The 19,473-nt window shown below is 32.9% G+C and overlaps 1 protein-coding gene across 49 annotated transcripts in view; it reads right to left on the bottom strand.

Annotated features, from left to right (window-relative positions):
• The window catches only part of RIMS2 (regulating synaptic membrane exocytosis 2), a 688,984-nt gene that overhangs the window by 247,451 nt on the left and 422,060 nt on the right, over positions 1 to 19,473 (bottom strand). For 32 of the 49 annotated variants that reach the window (XM_037738660.1, XM_037738699.1, XM_037738669.1 and 29 more), the window contains 2 exons: positions 11,449 to 11,565; positions 3,343 to 3,408 (listed from right to left, as the gene is read on the bottom strand). In XM_037738660.1, coding sequence (XP_037594588.1) covers positions 3,343 to 3,408; positions 11,449 to 11,565 — 183 coding nt within the window. The remainder of the gene's footprint in view (positions 1 to 3,342; positions 3,409 to 11,448; positions 11,566 to 19,473) is intronic. The other 17 variants (XM_037738664.1, XM_017528937.1, XM_037738673.1 and 14 more) reach the window with 1 other exon arrangement.

The raw sequence follows: 19,473 nt of genomic DNA, 5'->3' as shown, positions 1-19,473 counted from the left end.
AGGGATATAACAAGGAAAGTGCAGGGAAATGCAAAATACATACTTAGATGTTCTGGTTCTGCATATGGCTCCTTTGGTTAAAAAAAAAAAACAATAAAAAAAAGATGTTCTGGTTCTCTGTTTGGATAGTAGATTCAAGGTTGTTCATGTTATTACTATATGTTGTAACTAACACACATTCTTTTGTATGTAGCAAAATTAGACTGAAAGCTAATATATTTTTTAATTTATGGATACATATTAGTTGTACACATTTATGGGGTATGTGTTACATTTTGACACAAGCATATAATATGGAATGATCAAATTTGGGCAACTGGGATATCCATCACTTCAAACATTTACCATTTCATTTTGTTGGGAACATTTCAAATCTTCTCTTCCAGATATTTTAAAATATACAGTAAGTTATTGTTATCTATGGTTGCCTGATTGTGCTATTGAACACTAGATTTTATTCCTTCTATCATGCAGTAAGTTATTGTTAACTATAGTTGCCTGATTGTGCTATTGAACACTAGATTTTATTCCTTCTATATAGCAAAGATTTCTTGAGTAAGACCTCAAAAACACAGGCAACCAAAGCAAAATTAACAAATGAGATTCTATTAAGGTAAAAAGCTGCTATACAGCTTAGAAAACATTAAACAAAGTGAAGTGACACCTACAGAATGGAAGAAAATATTTGCAAGCTATTCATCCAACAAGGTATTAATAACCAGAATATATAAGGAACTCAACTCAGTAGCACCAAATAACAATAATCATCTGATTTTTTAAATTGATAAAATATTTGAATAGACATTTCTCAAAAGAAGACATACAATGGCCAACAGGTATATAAAAAATACTCAACATCACTAATCATCAGAGAAATGAAAATCAAAACCACAGTGAGATATCATCTCACTCAAGTTAAAATGCCTATTATGAAAAAAATCAGAAAATAACAAGTGCTGGAGAAGATGAGGAGAAAGGGGAGTGTCTGTACACTGCTGGTAGAATTATAAATTAGTACAACCAGAAAACGGTATGGATGTTCCTCAAAGATCTAAACATTGGACTACCATATGATCTAGCAATCCCTTTCCTGGGTATATATTCATGAGAAATGAAATCAGTACATTGAAGAGATATCTGCATTCCCATGTACAATAGCCATGATATGGACACACCCAATGGAATATGAGTTAGCCAAAAAAGAAAGAATAAAGTCATGCAATTTATAGCAACATGAATGAAACTAAAGGACATTTATAGTAAATGAAATAAGCTAGACACAGAAAGACAAACATTGAATGTTTTCACTCATACGTGGGAGCCAAAAAAATTGATCTCATGGAAGCAATGAATAAAATGGTAGTTACCAAAGACTGGGAAGGGCAGTAGAGACAAGGAGATGAAAAGGGGTTGAAAAGGAAAAGTAAAATATATTTTTTAAAAAACTAAGGAACTTCATTCTTACCAATTCTACCCATATTGTCTAGGAGTAGGCCACTAAACTTAGGTCAGGCCCTCAAGAGTTTCTTTTGTCCTAGAGCAAGGCAAATACCTTAACACATGCAAATATGCGTAGCAATCCTACATCAGATACTAGGTAACTTGTTTGTAGAAACAGATTTTTCCATGTTACATTTTAATATAAACATTAATGATCTCTGTTTCCTCAGCACAAACCAAATTGTGGCACAGAAAGACAATTCAAAAATGTCTTCTTCAAAATGGGCCAGTGAGACTGAAGTTGAGGATTTGAGTAAAGGTACAAAATTAATCACCACCTAGAGATGATCAAGAACTAATTCTAGCTATATTGGTGAATGGAAAAACTAAGTAACATGAAGCAGACAACCTATTTGTTGATAACTGAGACTAAGAAAATACAAAGTATTGAAAAAGTAATGTGATACATGATTTTAACTTAGAATGAAATGAAGAGACACCAGAGTATATACAGTAAGTCTATAATCAGTAATGTCTCACTCATGTATGTCACCCACCTTTAAAAAAGCTTTAGCCACTTATCAACATACAGTTATATAAATACTATTCCATATTTTTGTAAGGTAAATGTATAATTACTAAAACTAAAAAATAGAATGTAATATATAGCAACAGTAAAAACAAAAAACAACAAAAGATAATTATTTAGGAATGAAGTAGAATAACAAAAACCAGAGTGAAAAAATGCAAAAGAAAATTAAATATAGCAATAACCATTATCATATAATCAAACTGGAAGGCACTAAATTTCAATTATATTTGCTGAAAGATATTACAAAAATTATTAGTAACTTACTGTTGCCATTACCTCTTATGTTTCCTTTCACATATACTCACATAAATTCAATTCTAATAAATTTACTCTTTAGTTTCTAATCATTTTTATAAACTCTTTTATTATCAACTCTTGGTTAATTTCATAGGGATGAAAGGAGTCACACAGAACTCCAAATCACTTAGAAACAATAGTCAAGGTGACTAACCATGGCACATAATTCCTAATTTAGACTAGCTAAGCCTTCTACCACATTATTGCTTTACCTAAAGGATCTCAAATGTTATCACTGGCTCAAATCTCTAAATCTTCATATAGCCTCGAGAATTTTTCAAATTTTAGGGATCTTCTCTCCCTTCTTTTTCTAATTAACCTTTCAAGTTAACTCCTCTTGCTGTTATATGCCATGAAATTGAGATTTCCTCCCATGTAAATTATTTTTCCTTAAGGCATTGTTGCTGTACTATCTATGATTCACTGCAAATTCCCACTTTGGAAAGAGAAATGGTGGTAGGGTAGAAATGAACAAGTGTTTTTTCACAAACTCAGTATTCTATGTAGATAAGGATTATCTGCTATGACAAGGGAGTAGATCAAAGCCTCCTCTGACAAAGTAACCACTAACAAGTTCAACTTAAGCACTTCAAAGACAGACTCCACTACTCTGGGACAGTGAGGTGGGAAAGCGAGTTTTTAAGACATGCCATCTAAATACCTAATTATGAACTTTGTGGACGAAGGTGGGCAGTCAACTGGAGTTAATTTAAAAAGAATACTGTTATTCTACCTTTATAGGTAATAGAGAATTTAGTGTAATTCTTGATGAACTAAATTTTTGGAATCATCAAATACGTGATCTTAATTTATGAAAGGGACACTGTATTGATGTTCTACTACCATGAGTTAATATATGTTTTATTTCATGTTATTTTATATGGGTGATATTTCTGTATTTCATTAACAACCATATATGTATATATATTAAAGCATAAATAAAAGTGAACTATATCATATCAATACATAGGAACAAGCAATTCCACAAACACTCAATTGTAAGAAAAATATACCTGCCATCCCTGTGATGATGGTCAATGCTCTGACTGTATCTGCAGCGAGGTAGAGTAAGAAAATGACTGCAAGCGTGGCAGAAACAAGAATATAAATAAGACTCAAGAAAGAAGTGAAAAAAAATATAGTTTAATTTTAAAAGTGAGATTCAAAAAGATAGACAGTAAGCAAAGCAAATGGAAACTATTATTGGAAAGCTTGCTCCCTCCTCCCAATGTTCATCGTAATATGACAGCGCCGAAGGTTAAAATATTTCTAAATATTTTAAAATAAAATACAACAAAAATATAACATTATCAAATATTACTCAAACATCTTTTGCACCATCTGGAATATGTTATATGATAGAGATGCTTTACCATTTTTTAGGAGGAAAGATGAGATGAGAAAAATAAAATAACAGAAAGTTTAAGAAGGAAATAATAAAAAAGGTAATTTCAAATACTTATAAAAGTTGGAAAATTTATAAGGTAACTATTTCACTTTTAATTATTAATAATTAAAAATAACTACAAAGGGCTTTAACAGTTCCAGTTAATAAAAAACAAACTGATCCAAATTACTTTTATTTGATTATTAATTGTATTTATTAAATTTATTGAGTTTTAGTCATTTTTCCATTTACTACGTTTATTATGTATTATATGCTATTGGCTTTGCTACCTTCATACCTTATAACTACCATAAGCAGCACACTGATCTTTTACCCATCTCTTCTTTCCACAGCACTAATTTAAAATTTCCTACTTTCTTAGAACCTTTAATACTAAAACAATTAATCTTATCATGTTATCATTATGTTTCCATAAACAATGGAAATGAACCTTGAACTCGCTCAACTTGCATAATTCTATCTCTAAATAGAAAATAAACATACATTTAAATCTTCACTTGTCCTTGTCTTCTGCACTGAAAGAGATGCCTCTATATTTGTAATCTTGCTTCCCACACGACCTTACTTCATTTATTATCCTCTCCTGCCTTCCCTTCCTAAACTGCACTTAATCCTAAAAATAAAACCCTGCTAACCTTTCCTTCCTCTCAAGCCATTGCATCTCACTCATTTTCTTTTCAACATAGAACATCTTAAAATACATACCTACAATTCTTGCCACCTGTGCCAGACTTTGCTTTCATGCTTTAAGCTTGCTGTAATTTGACTTCTGCCTCTACCATTCTCTTGAAGCTATCCTATGAATGCTATCTGTGAAATCCCCTAAAAATCCTTTTGTCTCCTCTTAATCTTCATAATACTATGCTTATCTTTGGTTTTAGACATTGATTTTCAAATCCCTATTTCTTAATACTCTCTCCTTTTTTGGTTTCTGAAACACTATTCTCTTTGGCTATTAAACATAGTATTTAACACTGAACTATGTGCCAAGTACTCCATTAAAAGTTTTGCCTACATGATCTCATTTACTTCTTATAACAACTCTTTGAGGTAGGTTCTACTATTCTCACATTTGCACAGACAGAGAAACTGAGGCTGTGAATGCTTGCCCAGAGCCATACAGTAAGTGGCAGAACTGGGTTTCAAACTCAAGGCTTTCTTAATTCAAAACTCAAGCTCTTAACACATTTGCACATACAGCCTGGTCTCTCACCTATGACTGCTTCTTCATCCATTTAATGTAGTGGATTTCCTCTCTCTGTAGAGAAGTAGTGGTTTTCCAATATTCATTTCCTGACCTTATATTGCAACACATTCTTTCTAAACAATGCAATTTTTTTAATGGTGTAGACAGTAACTCTGCTTTAGTATTGATTTTGGGTTGCACAGCACTTTTCCATCTGCTTCTGGGCTTTCCACATAATGCTTGAGTGACATGTAGACAACTCAGGAAAACATATGGTCATTGTGAGACTAGAACAATAACCCTTTGCCTATTTGGACATTGGTGCTGATTTTTGAAATGAGGTTCAAGCAGTGGTTTTCAAACTTTTTTTTTTTTTTTAGCAGATCACTTTTTTTTTCCAAACAAAATTGGATATAGAATCAACATACAGTAATGAAATAAAATCAGAATGATGCTAGCTAAACACAGTAAGAAGCCTAGATCCCTACCCATTTGGCCTCATCGTAACCTGTCATAGCAGTCTCTCAGGCACCTCTACAAAACATAGGACTCCATCATCTCTAAAGTCCTTTCTAACATAATTCTTTAATCCCCTTTTGGAACTTAATATGATACTTCAGCTATTCCTCTTCTTTTAATCTCTTGCATTCCTAGCTTCAACTAAGGATTAAAATAATATTTAATAAACCAAGTTTTACAATCTCATATTTTAACTCCTCTATTTCCTCATTTTTCACATTCGATTCATTTACAAGCTTTGCTTGTTCTGATGCCTAAATAACTCAGATCTCTCTCTTTTTCCTTTTCTCCTGCCACCACCTTAAATCAGGTTTACTCTATCTATTGAAACCTAAGACCCTCTCTTAGGTCTTCCTACCTTCAGAGCCCAGTCTTCCCCTGACCCAATCCAATCTTCATCCTGTCTACAGAAGTATATTTGCAAATTATGCTTTCTGATCATGTAGATACCTTACCGAAAATTCTTCACTGGTTCCTGATATCAAAAAATAAGTATAAATTCCCTAAAATTTCTAAACTACTTTCAATCTTCATTTTCTATCACTTTCCATTCCCCATACCACCACCTCTTAACTAGGTACAACAGACCACCTAAGAATCTCTAATTATATCACGTGTTTTCCTGATTCCAAGACTTTGTCCATGGTCATCATTCTGTCAAGAATGCCCATCCTTCTCCATCTCCACTGCTTCACCTTTCACAATCTTATTCAATCCTTAAAGCCTTCTTTTTGATGCCTTTTCCAGTTTCCCCAATCAAGTAATTTTCTCTCCAATCTGTTCCAATACTATTATCCTTCTTCCATATAGTCTTCAATATTTTAAAATTAGTTGACATTTGATAATATGTCTGGCTAGACCAGGATAATGTCTGTTTTAAATCTTTGTGCACAATAGCTGATCTACTTGATAAATATATTTTGGATTGCACTAAAAAGTAAAATCAAAATTATACTGTTTTCATGATGAGCCTTCTCTCAAAAAAGAGGTTCATATAATCATAGAAACATTCTAGAAATGCAAACAGATTACAAGCCTATGTAGTATAAGAAAATAGAAAAATATTTTAAAAGTATTCATAGCTTTATGAAGAAGAGAAATAATACCCAACAGTTGTGATGTTGGGCTTTATTGCTTTAAAAGGAATAGGTTTTCTCCAAAATTACTTAAGAATAACAAAAAATGTGTAAACTTCAAAGCTTGTTAAAATATTTTATAAATTTTAACAAGCTTTGAAGTTTACATATAAAATAATCCAATTCTAATAGTTTCTTTGAAGAGTCTTATAATTAACTTTGTTCCTATAAAGCCAAAGAAGCCATTAAGCAACAATCACCATTATCAAGTATCAATTTATTTTGTTTCTCATTTCTATCTCTAGTTATATTAGTTTTTAACTTTATCTGGTCATGACCCTCCTTGAGATTCTGTTGAAAACTATGAAAACTCATACATGAACATTACACAAAATTTATCATTGTGTTTTACTAAGCCCTCTAAAATCCACCTAAGATCCATAGCCATACTCAAGGTCCTTTGCTGCATCCACTACCGTAAAACATATTACACTTCTCCACTGAACCATGCTTACTTTTTTTCCAAAATTAATGGACATTATAAAATTTGAGCAATAAATATGCATAGTATCTTAACTATGCATAATGAATTAAACAAATAAAGTAAGTTACATTAAAACTGCAGTTAGACCAATCTATTTGAGGAGTAAATTAAAAAAAAATACACTTACTAAATTTTACAGAGCAAAAACAAAGTAAAGAAGTTATAGATTCTAAGGCTCATGATAAAAAATTACTATTCAAAGAATTAAACTACATTACTAATCCAATTTCTAGACACTGATTCTTAAGCAATATAACCCTTCAAGACAACACAAAATTATGTTTATAATGAATTATACTTCCACTATATTAAATTAGCTGGATGTCCCCTTTAGGAATCACTTTAGTCCATACAAAAAAGAACTGCAAAAATGGGAGATAAAATATCCCATTATTAAGTAAAACTATAGTTTCTAACAACCATTACTTAATGCTTTTTTTTTGGTTTTTTTTTTTGGAGACAGGGTCTTGCTCTGTCATCCTGGCTGGAGTACAGTGATGTGATCATGGCTCACTGCAGCCTTGACTTCCCTGGGCTTATGCAATCCTTCTACCTCAGCTTCCTGAGTGGCTGGGATTACTGGTGCCTGCCACCATGCCTAGCTAATTTTTGTACTGATTTCTAATACTAAGGTCACATAGTCTGCCTCAGGAATAATTACGTTCCTAGTTGTAGTAGTTACCAGGATGTATCAGGAAAACAATGGTATAAAAAGTGGGAGAAGGGAGGTAGAAGATGAAAGATATGCTTGTATCCAGGTTTCTAAATTACTTGTAAAGAATCTATTTACTTTTCAAAGCAGAATAGGATTTTGACTAATGATAATACAGTGAGATAGGCAGAGATACAAAGACCTAATTTTAAAAAGTTCAAGACCAGCCTGGCCAACATGGTGAAACCCCATCTCTACTAAAAAATACAAAAAATAGCCAGCAACAAGGGCCTGTAATTCCAGCTACTTGGGAGGCTGAGGAAGAAGAATCACTTGGACCCGAGAGGCAGAGGTTGCAGTGAGCCAAGATCGCACCACTGTACTCCAGCCTGGGCAACAAGAATGAAACTGTGTCTCAAAAAAAAAAAAAAAGTATGCATGCATGTGTGTGTGTGTGTGTGTGTGTGTGTGTGTGTGTGTGTGTGTGTATACATATATAAATAAATTATTTTATTACCTATAGAAAGGATATAAATACTGTATCTTCTCCATATACCACCCAAGTTTAAATACTATTGATGAATGGCAAATAACATCATTTCTTACTCAATATAGTCTACTTTTGCCCTAGGTCTTGCCTGGATAAATGTGACCATTTTTCAAGGTGCAATTCATGCACTATATTCATTCTATATGAAATTGGAAAACAAAACAAAACAAAACCAAAAACCCTACATGAGCAGGATGCAGTGGCTCACCCCTGTAATCCCAGCACTTTGGAGGCCAAGATGGGTGGATCATGTGAGGTCAGGAGTTTGAGATCAGGCTGGCCAACATGGCAAAACCCCATCTCTACTAAAAATACAAAAAACTAAAGCTAAATATTAGCTGGGTACGGTGGCAGGCACTTGTAATCCCAGCTACTTGGGATGCTGAGGCAGGAGAATTGCTTGAGCCCAGGAGGCAGAGGTTGCAGTGAGCCGAGATTGCACCATTGCACTCCAGCCTGGGTGAGGGAGCAAGACTGTCTCAAAACAAAAAAACAAAAACAAAAACAAACCAACACTACATTAACTGGCTGACTTCTCTCTTTAGCTCTCTTTTCTTTCTTAATTACTAAGCACATTAAATGTAAATTATTTGCAAGTGAATATATCCTTTTAAAATGGTAAGGTTAAGGCATGTATTTTCAGTACACACTATAAATTGGAGGCAGTGTCATTTAATCTACACAACTCAATAAAGTTAATACTAGTCATTTAATCTATACAACTCAGTAAAGTTGATACGATATTCTAATTTTACAGGGAAGAAAACCAAGTGTCAAAGATGTTAATTTCCCCCCCCCACAAAAAAAAAAAAAACCCACAGGTAGCAAGAGGTAAAATCCTATATTCAAAATCAAGGCCATTTTGTTTAAAATCCTATAAAAAAGATTCAGTAAAATAATATTACATATTACATTCAATAAAATAGTATTTATACTATTCTAGTCCAGTGCAACAATTCTTTCTGACAAGAAAGGTTATTGTACCTCTCAAAATACCTAAATTATTCTTATCTCAAAGGAAATTCTCTCTTAGGCTTTTTCATCAACAGTATTATTGCTATTAAAATGCTATTCATGAAAATTCACTGTAGAACTTCTAGAGAATTCTTACCTTCTAAAAATCATAATGCACCCATCTGCATTTTATTACCAAAACTCTTCAAATATTAAGATAAAACAGAAATTAAGAACTTATTTAATAATGTTATAGACTATGTACATGACTAATATTGAACTTTTTGATTTTTTATTCCTCATGTTAATGAATAGTGATTACACAAATAATCCAAATAATATTAGAATTGGTTTTATTTTCCTATTTAAATGAAATTCTATTTTACTTATTTGAAAAAACAAAGATTTAAGGCAGCTCACAATTAAGAGTAATTGTGATCTGGGATCTACAGTGCTCTAAAAGAGAAATAATAGCCACATGGATCAATTTTCTCCAAAACTTCAGAAAATAATTGTAGGAACATTTCTGCTTAACTAAAAGACTTACAAATTAAAAAAAAATTAAAAATATAATGACATTTCAGTTGTAGAGATAAATTGGGATAGACATAAAAACTGCAGGGTATCTCTGACATGATAATTACCTAATATGACTATATTAACCAATACCAAGGATTAATCATTTAGGCTTTAATAGGAAGTTTTGTTGCCATTAAACCTAAGGTCATTTGCCTTCAAATATTTATAAAATATTATGTATTTGTCATGATAGCAATCATTTTTGTTTATAAGTATTAATTCTAGATGTTAATTTTATTTTTTTCTGCAAGATTTAGAATGTATTCACTTGTCTTAAAGAAAACATCAAGTCCTTTTTTTCATTAAAATAAAAGTTTACATAAAATTGAAGGGAGTTTAAATTCATTGGAGACTTTTCTCTCTCATCATTTCCATTAACAAACCTTCAATGAACAAGGAGTTTGTGATTTGGTATATAAATAATTTCCAGAAATGATCAAGCTCATTACCTCATTAGGCAACTAAAATACCTCTTCATTCATCCTAATATGACTCCTTTCAACTCCTAATCATGCCAACATAGTTATCCTTCTTACTATTACAGTAAGAAGGATAAGCATCAACTTCTATAAGTAGCATTACTATAATTACCTCTAACGATACAGATTACTATAAAAAGTTAAGCAAATTAAAATAAAATACTACATTAACTTTCATTTATCACTAATAACACTATTAATTTAACAATTTCTTAGATATAATGTCTTCTTAGATCTCAGGCACAGAAGCCAATACTTGTTAGACACAGTTGAAGACTGCGATATCCCCTCTTTACTCTTGGAAAAGTATTCTAAATCACAGTGAAATTATAAGCATGAATTAAGTATAATCTTAATTTAGACAACCCCAAATATTCCTCCTAAAACTTGTTTAGGATGCATACAAAAGGACTTCTGAGTTCCTTCATTATTTTGTCATATCCTTTGAATAGCTTGGGAAAAATATGATAGCATTTACTTCATGTATAACCAAAGCATGAATTAGAGAGCTTATCAATTTGCTTAACTTAAAAATGTTAACAGTAGTTAATGTAAGCATTGTAACATACCATGTTACTTCCAAGTTTGTCACATTAAATGGAGCAAATTCAGAGAGTTCTTCCAAATACAGCAATCAATCTTTAAGATGCTTATAAGGTTTACTGAAAGCCATGAGGAAAAACCTCTTCATGAATCATGATAAAATGTTTCCTAAACAAATCAGACTCTGTCTCAATACTTCTATATGTGAAAAGTCACACCAATTTCTCTGATGAATGTAAAAGACTTTAAAATCTTTTGTCTCATTAAAGTATATGTATATATATATATACGTATTTGGTTATGACAAGGCAAAAATAATAAAACATCTTGGTTTCATTCTAATTAACATTATAGTCACTTGTACAGATTCACTAAATTAACTGTTTTGATTGAACAAAAAACCAAAATGGCAAAAGAAAGATGATTTTGTTTTTTCTTACCAGAGAAAAGGTTGTTTGTATTTATTTATTTTGTGTGGCAGTCATAGGAAATAATGTAAGCATTATAAAAGAAAAACGTTGTTTTATACACTAAGGTAAAGGAATAGGTGAAAACATTTTACGGTAACCCCTTCCTGAAAGCAGTGATTATATTAATAATAAGGTCTAATAGTATTTAATCATATTTACCTGTCTCTATCTGGAGAATAATGGTCATCCATGACACGATGTCTATCCATTCGGCTAATTGTATTATAATGTCCAGTAGTAGCGCGTGTCCCTCGAAGCCCCTGTTCCACATTCCGACTAAAACAACAAAGTCCATTAAATATTTTAGTAAATAATTTTAAATACTAAGAAACGAGGATTATTTTAAAAAACAATAGAAAAAGAAAAAGTTACTATATCGTGAAGTCCAAATTTTGTTTTAACTAATTGCATCCCTGGCTAAAGGTATAAGTTTCAGTTGAAGGTTGACAGGTAAGTAATATTACTGCTACAACAGATGTAGCATAAGAAGCTCAAATTAAGGTAATAACAGTGGGGATATGATGAGGACTATCAAAGTTATTAATGGATGGCTACCAGGTCTCTAGTGCTGATACTCAATAATGTACTCAAGAGGAGGAGGAGATTTATTTGGAGAAAATATGTTCAGTGTTAGACACATCTGTATACATGACCTATAGGAATGGAGATAGAGATGCCTCATAGGTGGCTGGACGTGAGTTCAGAGCTTAGGAGAACAAGTCAAAATTTGCACACTTTGCATTTTGCACCATCTCCCTTGATACCACCCTAGTCCAAATTACCTTCTTTGTGGATATACCATAACAATAGCTATCTAAGTAAACTCTTGATTCAACTCTTACCTCCTCCGTGATGACACGCAACAGCCCTTTAAAGCACAATTAAGATATGGCACGTCACATTGCGGAATGAAAGATATGAGTCCAGCTTTTTAGTATTTTCCATTGGTGAGCTAATTTTCCTATCCTGTCTGACCCAACCTTTCCATATTAATTGTGGTGCCCTTAATCATGTGTTAAGTTCATATATAAGTATCAGTAGAAATGTATATATATTATTCTTTTACTATTGATTCCCTTCAATATGTCTATTTTGCTGCTGTTATTCAAGTTCCATCCTATTTTTAATTACTCATACCTGTTGGTAAATTTTTCTCTTCTTTTTTCAAAATAGATTTATTGGCATGTCTTTATATTTTCACATAATGTCTAGAAGAAGTTTATAAAAATTGCATATAAAATTGTGTTTGTAATGGCATTATATTTATAAATTAATTTATGGAAAATTGATATCTTTATTATGTGAAGTTATTCTACCCATACATAGGACATCTCTCTCATTAGTTCCTCACCCGAAGTTTTACATCTTACTTAAAAAGGTCCTGTGAATTCTCAGTACATGAATTGTTAGATACTTTGGGTTACTTTTGAGAATAGTACTTACATTTTACTATATTTTTCAACTAGTTATTACCCCTATTATAAGTTGATCTATGGCCAGCTGTTTGGCAGAACTTTTATATCGGTTTTAATATTTTGATTATATTGGGTTTCCTATGTAGATAATCCTATCATCAACAAATAATGATGGTTTTCATCGCTTCTCTTCCAATCTCTTCCAATCCTGAAATCTCTTACTTCCTTTCCTTTTTTTTTCTTAACATTTTTTCAGGATCTGAAGTACTATTTTAAGCAATGACAATATTAATAAACATCCATCTCTTATTTCTGGTATTAATGTAAATTCCTCTAAAGTTTTTCCATTAAATATAATGCTTGCTTTATTTAGCCTTTATGAAGTGTAGGTGGTTCTCTTCTAGTTTACTATCTTATGTGAACAGAAGTTGAAAAATTAATTTTTTTCTGCCTCTAGTAAGATTTATTTCCCCATTTGTCCACTAATATATAAATTACCATAACCATTTTTCCGGCGTCTCACCATCATGATTTAAATTCATGGTTAGATTTACTTAAAGTAAGATTTCTTACATCTGTTTGTAACTAAAATGGTCTTCTTAAGCTGAACACAGAGGCACCTAGACCCAGTACCTGGTCCTAGAGGATTGCTTGAGCCCAGGAGTTCCAGTCTATCCTGGGCAACATAGTGGGACTGACTTTGAAAAAAAAGAAAAAATGGATTATAATATTTCATCATTCTGTAAGAATTAGAGTTACAGTTATGTTAGTTCCAGAAAAAGAATTAGGCAACTTTCCTTCTTTATCTGTTTCTAGAGCCAATTGTTTAGAACAGCAACTCGTTCTCAAAAACTTGGTTAAAACCTACCCGTAATACCTTTTTTAGTCTGAAATTCTTTTTATGAGTGGATGGGTGGAAAAGAGTAGTTTGTCTTTGAGTACCATTTCAACCTATTTGCTGGTTGTTATTTTACTTTCATTTCTTCTCATGTCAAATTTTAATACTTTATACCTATTTCAGAAATGTAACAATTTTGCCTACATTGACAAATTTAATAACAATTTCATAATGATTATTATTTTTAAAGTATTTTTCTTATCTGTAGTTGTTTCCCTTTTTCAAAGTTTTATTTATTTATACCTCTCATTTTTCATGTACAGTCCTTTTATTGTATTGATGTCATCGATGTTTTCAAATAACTAACTTTTGAGTTAACATACATTCTCTCTTATCTTTCACTTGTTTTTCTTACTCTGTGTTTCATTTTGTCTCAGTTTCACTGAGTTTTCCCTAATCTTTATTAATTCCATAAATATATACACCTACTATGTACTCATAAAATTAAAAAATTGAAATCAAAAAAGGTATCTGTACTTTTATGAATACTGTGATAAGGGCACAAAATACGTAATAATTCCAACATGGAAAATGGGAAATCCATCCCTTCAAACATTTATCCTTTGTCTTACACAGAATTGAATTATACTCTTTTAGTTATCTGAAAGTGTACAATTAGATTATTTTGACTGCAGTCACCCTGTTCTGCTATCAAATACTAGGTTGTATTTATTCTTTCCATTCTTTGTGTCCATTAACCATCTCCACATCCCCTTCACCCCCCCCAACCCATCCCAGCTTCTAGTAACTGTCCTTCTGCTCTCCATCACCACGTTAAATTGCTTTGATTTTTAGATCCCACAAATAAGTGAGAGCATGAAATGTTTGTGTTTCTGTGCCTGTCTTATTCCACTTGATGTAACGACCTCCAGTTCCAACCATGTCACTGCAAATGACAGAATCTTATTTCTTTCTAGCTGAATAGTACTCCATTGTGCATAAACACATTTTCTGTATCCATTCATATGCTAGTGGACATGTGGGTTGCTTCCAAATCTTGGCTGTTGTGAACAGTATTGCAACAAACATGACAGTGCAAATATGTCTCTGATATATTGATTTCCCTTCTTTTTGATATTTACCAAGCAGTGGGATGATGGATCATATGGTAGCTCTAATTTTAGTTTTTTGAGGAACCTCCAAACTGTTCTACATAGTGGTTATACTAAATTTACACTCCAAACAACAGCATACAAGGGTTCCCTTTCTTCACATACTTGTCAGCATTTGTTATTGTTTGTTTTTGAATATAAGCCATTTTAACTGGGGTGAGTTAACATGTCATTGTAGTTTTGATTTGCATTTCTTTGATGATCAGTGATGTTGAGAACCTTCTGATATGCCAGTTTGCTATTTGTATGTCTTCTTTTGAGAAGTTTCTATTAAAATCTTTTACACATTTTTAAATTGGCTTATTGAATATTTTTTTTCCTACAGAGTTTGAGTTCCTAACACATTTTGGTTAAGAATCCCTTTACAGGTGGATAGTTTCTTTGCAAATATTTCCTCCTATTCTGTGGGTTGTCTCTTCATTTTGTTATTTCCTTTGCTGTGTTGAAGATTTTTAACTTGATATGATCCCTTTTGTCCACTTTTGCTTTGTTTGCCTGTGTGTGAACTATTACTCAAGAAATTTGCCCAGACCAATGTCCCAGAGAATTTCTTGAATGTTTTCTTGTAGCAGTTTCATAGTTTGAGGTCTTTAATCCATTCCATCTTAATCCATAGATTTAGGTCTTTAATCCATTTTAATTTGATTTTTGCATATGGTAAGAGATAGAGGTCAAGTTTCATTATTCTGCACATAGATATCCAGTTTTCCCAGCATAATTTATTGAAGAGACTTTTCTTTCTCCATTGCATGCTCTTGGCACCTTTATCAAATATGAGTTCACTGTAGGTGTGTAGATTTGTTTCTGGGGTCTCTATTGTGTTCCATTGGTCTACATGTCTGTTTTTATGCCATACCATGCTGTTTCAGTTATTATAATTCTGTAGTATAATTTGAAGAAAGATAATGTGATTCCTTTAGTTTTGTTCTTTTTGCTCTCAATAGCTTTGGCTATTCTAGGTCTCTTGTGGCTCCACATAAATTTTAGAATTATTTCTTCAATTTCTGTGAAGAATGTCATTGGTATTCTGATAGGGATTGCATTGAATCTGTGGGTTGCTTTGGGTCATATAGAAAGTTTAACAATATTGATTACATCGGTCCATGAAATATAATACTCTTGTGTGTGTCATCTTCAATTTCCTGTACCAGTGTTTTATAGTTTTCATTGTAGAGATCTTTCATTTCTTTTATTAAGTAAATTTCTAGGTATTTAATTTTATTTGTGATTGTTATAAATGAAATTACTTTCTTGATTTTTTCAGATGGTTCACTGTTGTCATATAGAAATGCTACTGATTTTTGTATGTTGATCTTGTATCCTGAAACTTTACTGAATTTATCAGTTTGAATAGTTTTTTAATCGAGTCTTTAGGTTTTTCCAAATATAAGATCATGTCATCTGCAAACAAGAATAATTTTGACTTCTAACTTTACAATGTAGGTGACCTTTATTTATTTCTCTTGTCTTATTGCACTAGCTAGGACTTCCAGTACTATGTTGAATAATAGTGGTGAACCTGGGCATCTTTACCATGTTCCAGATCTTAGAGGAAAGGCGTTCAGCTTTTCTACATTCAGTATGATACTAGTTGTGAGTTTGTTGTATGTGGCTTTTATCATGTTGAGGTGTGTTCCCTGCATCCCCAGTTTTTTGATGGTTTTTAATTTGAAGAGATGTTGAGTTTTTTCAAATGCTTTTTCAGCATCAATTAAAATAATCATGTGGTTTTAGCACTTCATGATATATCACATTAAATGATTTGTATCCAATAAATCATCCTTGCATCTCAAAAATAAATTTCACTTAGTCATGATGAATGACCTTTCTAATGTCTTATTGAATTAAGTTTGTTAATATTTTTTTTAAGGATTTCTGTATCAATATTCATCAGAGATATTGGGCTCTAGTTTTCTTTTTTTGATGTGTCATTGGTTTTGATATCAAAGTAATAATGGCCTGGTAGAATAAGTTTGGAAGTATTCTCTCCTCCTTTACTTTTTGAAATAGTTTGAATAGAGTTGGTACTGGTTCTTCTTTAAATGTTCGTTAGAATTCAGCAGTGAAGCCATTGGGTTCAGGCCTTTCTGTACTGGGAGACTGTTCATTATGGTTTTTATTTGTTATTTATCTGTTTAGCTATTGGATTTCTTCATGGCTCAATCTTGTAAATGTCTAGGAATTTATGCATTTCCTCTATATTTTCCAACGTATTGGCATATAGTTGCTCACAGCAGCCACTAATTATCCTTTGAATTTCTGTGGCATCAGTTGTAACGTGCCCCTCTTCATCTCAGATTTTGTTTATTTGGATCTTCTCTCTTTTTTCCTTTGTTGGTCTGGTTAAAAGTTTGTCAATTTTGTTTATCTTTCCAAAAAACAACCTTTCTGTTTCACTGATCTTTTGTATTGTTTTCTATCTATCTTAAAGCCAATAACTCTTAGCTTTGCTCTTTTGAGGCTACTTTCTTCTTTTTTCCCACAAATCTACAAAGTTTATTACAGATAAGGTAATTTTATTATAGATAAGATAAGGTAAGTTTATTTAACCAATCTACAAAGATCATTATCATAAAGAACAGGAGAAAATGAAAATGGTGTCTCTATACGTATCTGTGTTTGTTCTGCAGTATCAGTCAAATGGTTACAAATGAAACTCTCATCTCAATTCCAAATATATACGCCCTTATATTAAAAAATGATATTAGCCAGTTGTAACACTCATTTAGCATCTTGGTTATTAATGTCAATATAATTTTCTTAACATAGGGTATGTAACAGGAAAAATAAAATAAAATAATGACAAGAAAGTATGTTTTATCCAGTCCATTTCTAAACTGACAAGAATACCTTATCAATACTTTATATAGGCAATCTGACAGATACTTGAGGGCTGTTTGCACACATCAAGTGTGTTGGCAGGCAGGGAAGGGAGCAGCAAAAGCTGAGGTTGCTTTCTCACTAACTAGCAGATGCAGTAATGCCGCATAAGAAAACTAAGGACTGAATAAAGGACTTTGGCATCTATTCAATTTTCCCTTTTTACTTACACATAAATTACTTTGACAGACTACTGAAGGACAGGTGATTCTCATTCCCCTCTCCCTTCATAAATAAGTGCCGAAAGCACCCAAACTTGTCACTTATGCAATAAACTGACCAAAACACAATAAAAACAGAAATGGTTTTTGAAACAACCACCTTTTGGGAGTGGAACATAAGTGCAATTTTTTGTTTATTTATTTTTTTCCCTACATAGACATAGTAAAAAGGAAAGATGTGCTTGGGGACAGGGTTGACAAAAATGACAAAATAAAGAACATACAAAGGAAATATTCATAAGAATGCTGGTATCTCATGCAGGAGTCTCTTCCTCAAATGTGTTCAATCAGTCTGAGCTATCTACTGTGAACACTCTCCCATCTGCAGAACTTCGCCTTTAATCCATGCTAAAGAGGATAACAGACTAGCCTATTTATTTTAAAAGCAGTTTACAAAACAATGCTTTCTACTTCATAAATTTAAAAAGAAACTGTAAAATAAGGAGAATCTGAAGAGTTCCAAGTACTTAAAAAAAAAAAGCTATTTTCTAGATCTTACAGGTATGCCTCATTGTTTATTGTTTTTCTTTTTCTGCTTTGTGTATTTTCAAATGGTCTCTTGAAGCTCACTAATACTCTCTCCTGCTTGATCCATTCTGCTATTAAGTGACACTGATGTGTTCTTCAGTATTTCAATTGCATTTTTCAACACTAGAATTTCTGCTTATTTTTAATTATTTCAATCTCTTTGTTAAACTCATAGAACTTGGAATTCCTTCTCTGTGTTATATTGAATTTCATTGAGTTTCCTGAATTTGCTATCTGAAAGGTCACATCAGTCATACCTCAGTTTCTCAAGGATTGGTCCCTGGTGCCTATTTAGTTCATTTGGTGAAGTCACGTTTTCCTAGATAATCTTGATGCTTGCAGATGGTCTTTGGTGTCTTGGCATTGAAGAGTTAGGTATTTATTGCAGTCTCGGCTTGTGTGTGCCCATGCTTCATAGGAAGGCTTTCCAGGTATTCAAAAAGACTTGGGCCCCAGGCCCAATAATGCTGTTTTTTTCAGACTCACAGAAGTACTGCCTTGGTGGTCTTTGATAAGATCCAGAAGAATTCTCTGGATTACCAGACTCTTATTCTTTTCCCTTACTTTCTCTCAGACAAATGGAGTCTCTTTCTCTCTCTCTCTCTCTCTCTCTCTCTCTCTCTCTCTCTGCTGAGGGGTGCTCTGTGATGCAAGCACCCCTGTGGTTACCACCACTGGGACTGCACAGGACAAGACCTGAAGCCAGAACAGCACTAAGTCTTGCCCATGGCCCACTGTAACCACTACTTGGTACACTGCCTATGTTCACTCAAGGTCCTAGGGCTCTACAATCACCAGGCAGCAAAGCCAGCCAACTTTGGGTCATTCTCTTCAGGGTAGTAGGCCCTTATCAGATCCACAGATGTTATCAGGGAGCTAGGGACTGGAGTCAAACACCCTAGAAATTTGTCTGATGTTATATTCTACTGTGGCTAAGCTGGCACTCAAACCATAATACAAAGTCCTTCCTGCTCTTCCCTCCCCTTTCCACAGGTAAAAGAGCCTCTCCCTGTGGGATCTACCACCAGTGGCCCACAAGGAGGTTCTGTCAGGCCACTGCAATGTTCACTGAAAAGCCAAGGTTTCTTCTGTCAGCTGTGGCGAATGCTGCCAGGCCTGGGACTTACTCT

The sequence above is a fragment of the Cebus imitator genome, unplaced genomic scaffold (genome assembly GCF_001604975.1).
Source record: "Cebus imitator isolate Cc_AM_T3 unplaced genomic scaffold, Cebus_imitator-1.0 Scaffold56, whole genome shotgun sequence".
NCBI classification, from domain to species: Eukaryota; Metazoa; Chordata; class Mammalia; order Primates; family Cebidae; genus Cebus; species Cebus imitator.
The sequence above is the reverse complement of the archived record's forward strand: the minus strand, read 5'-3'. Positions and strand labels throughout refer to the sequence as shown.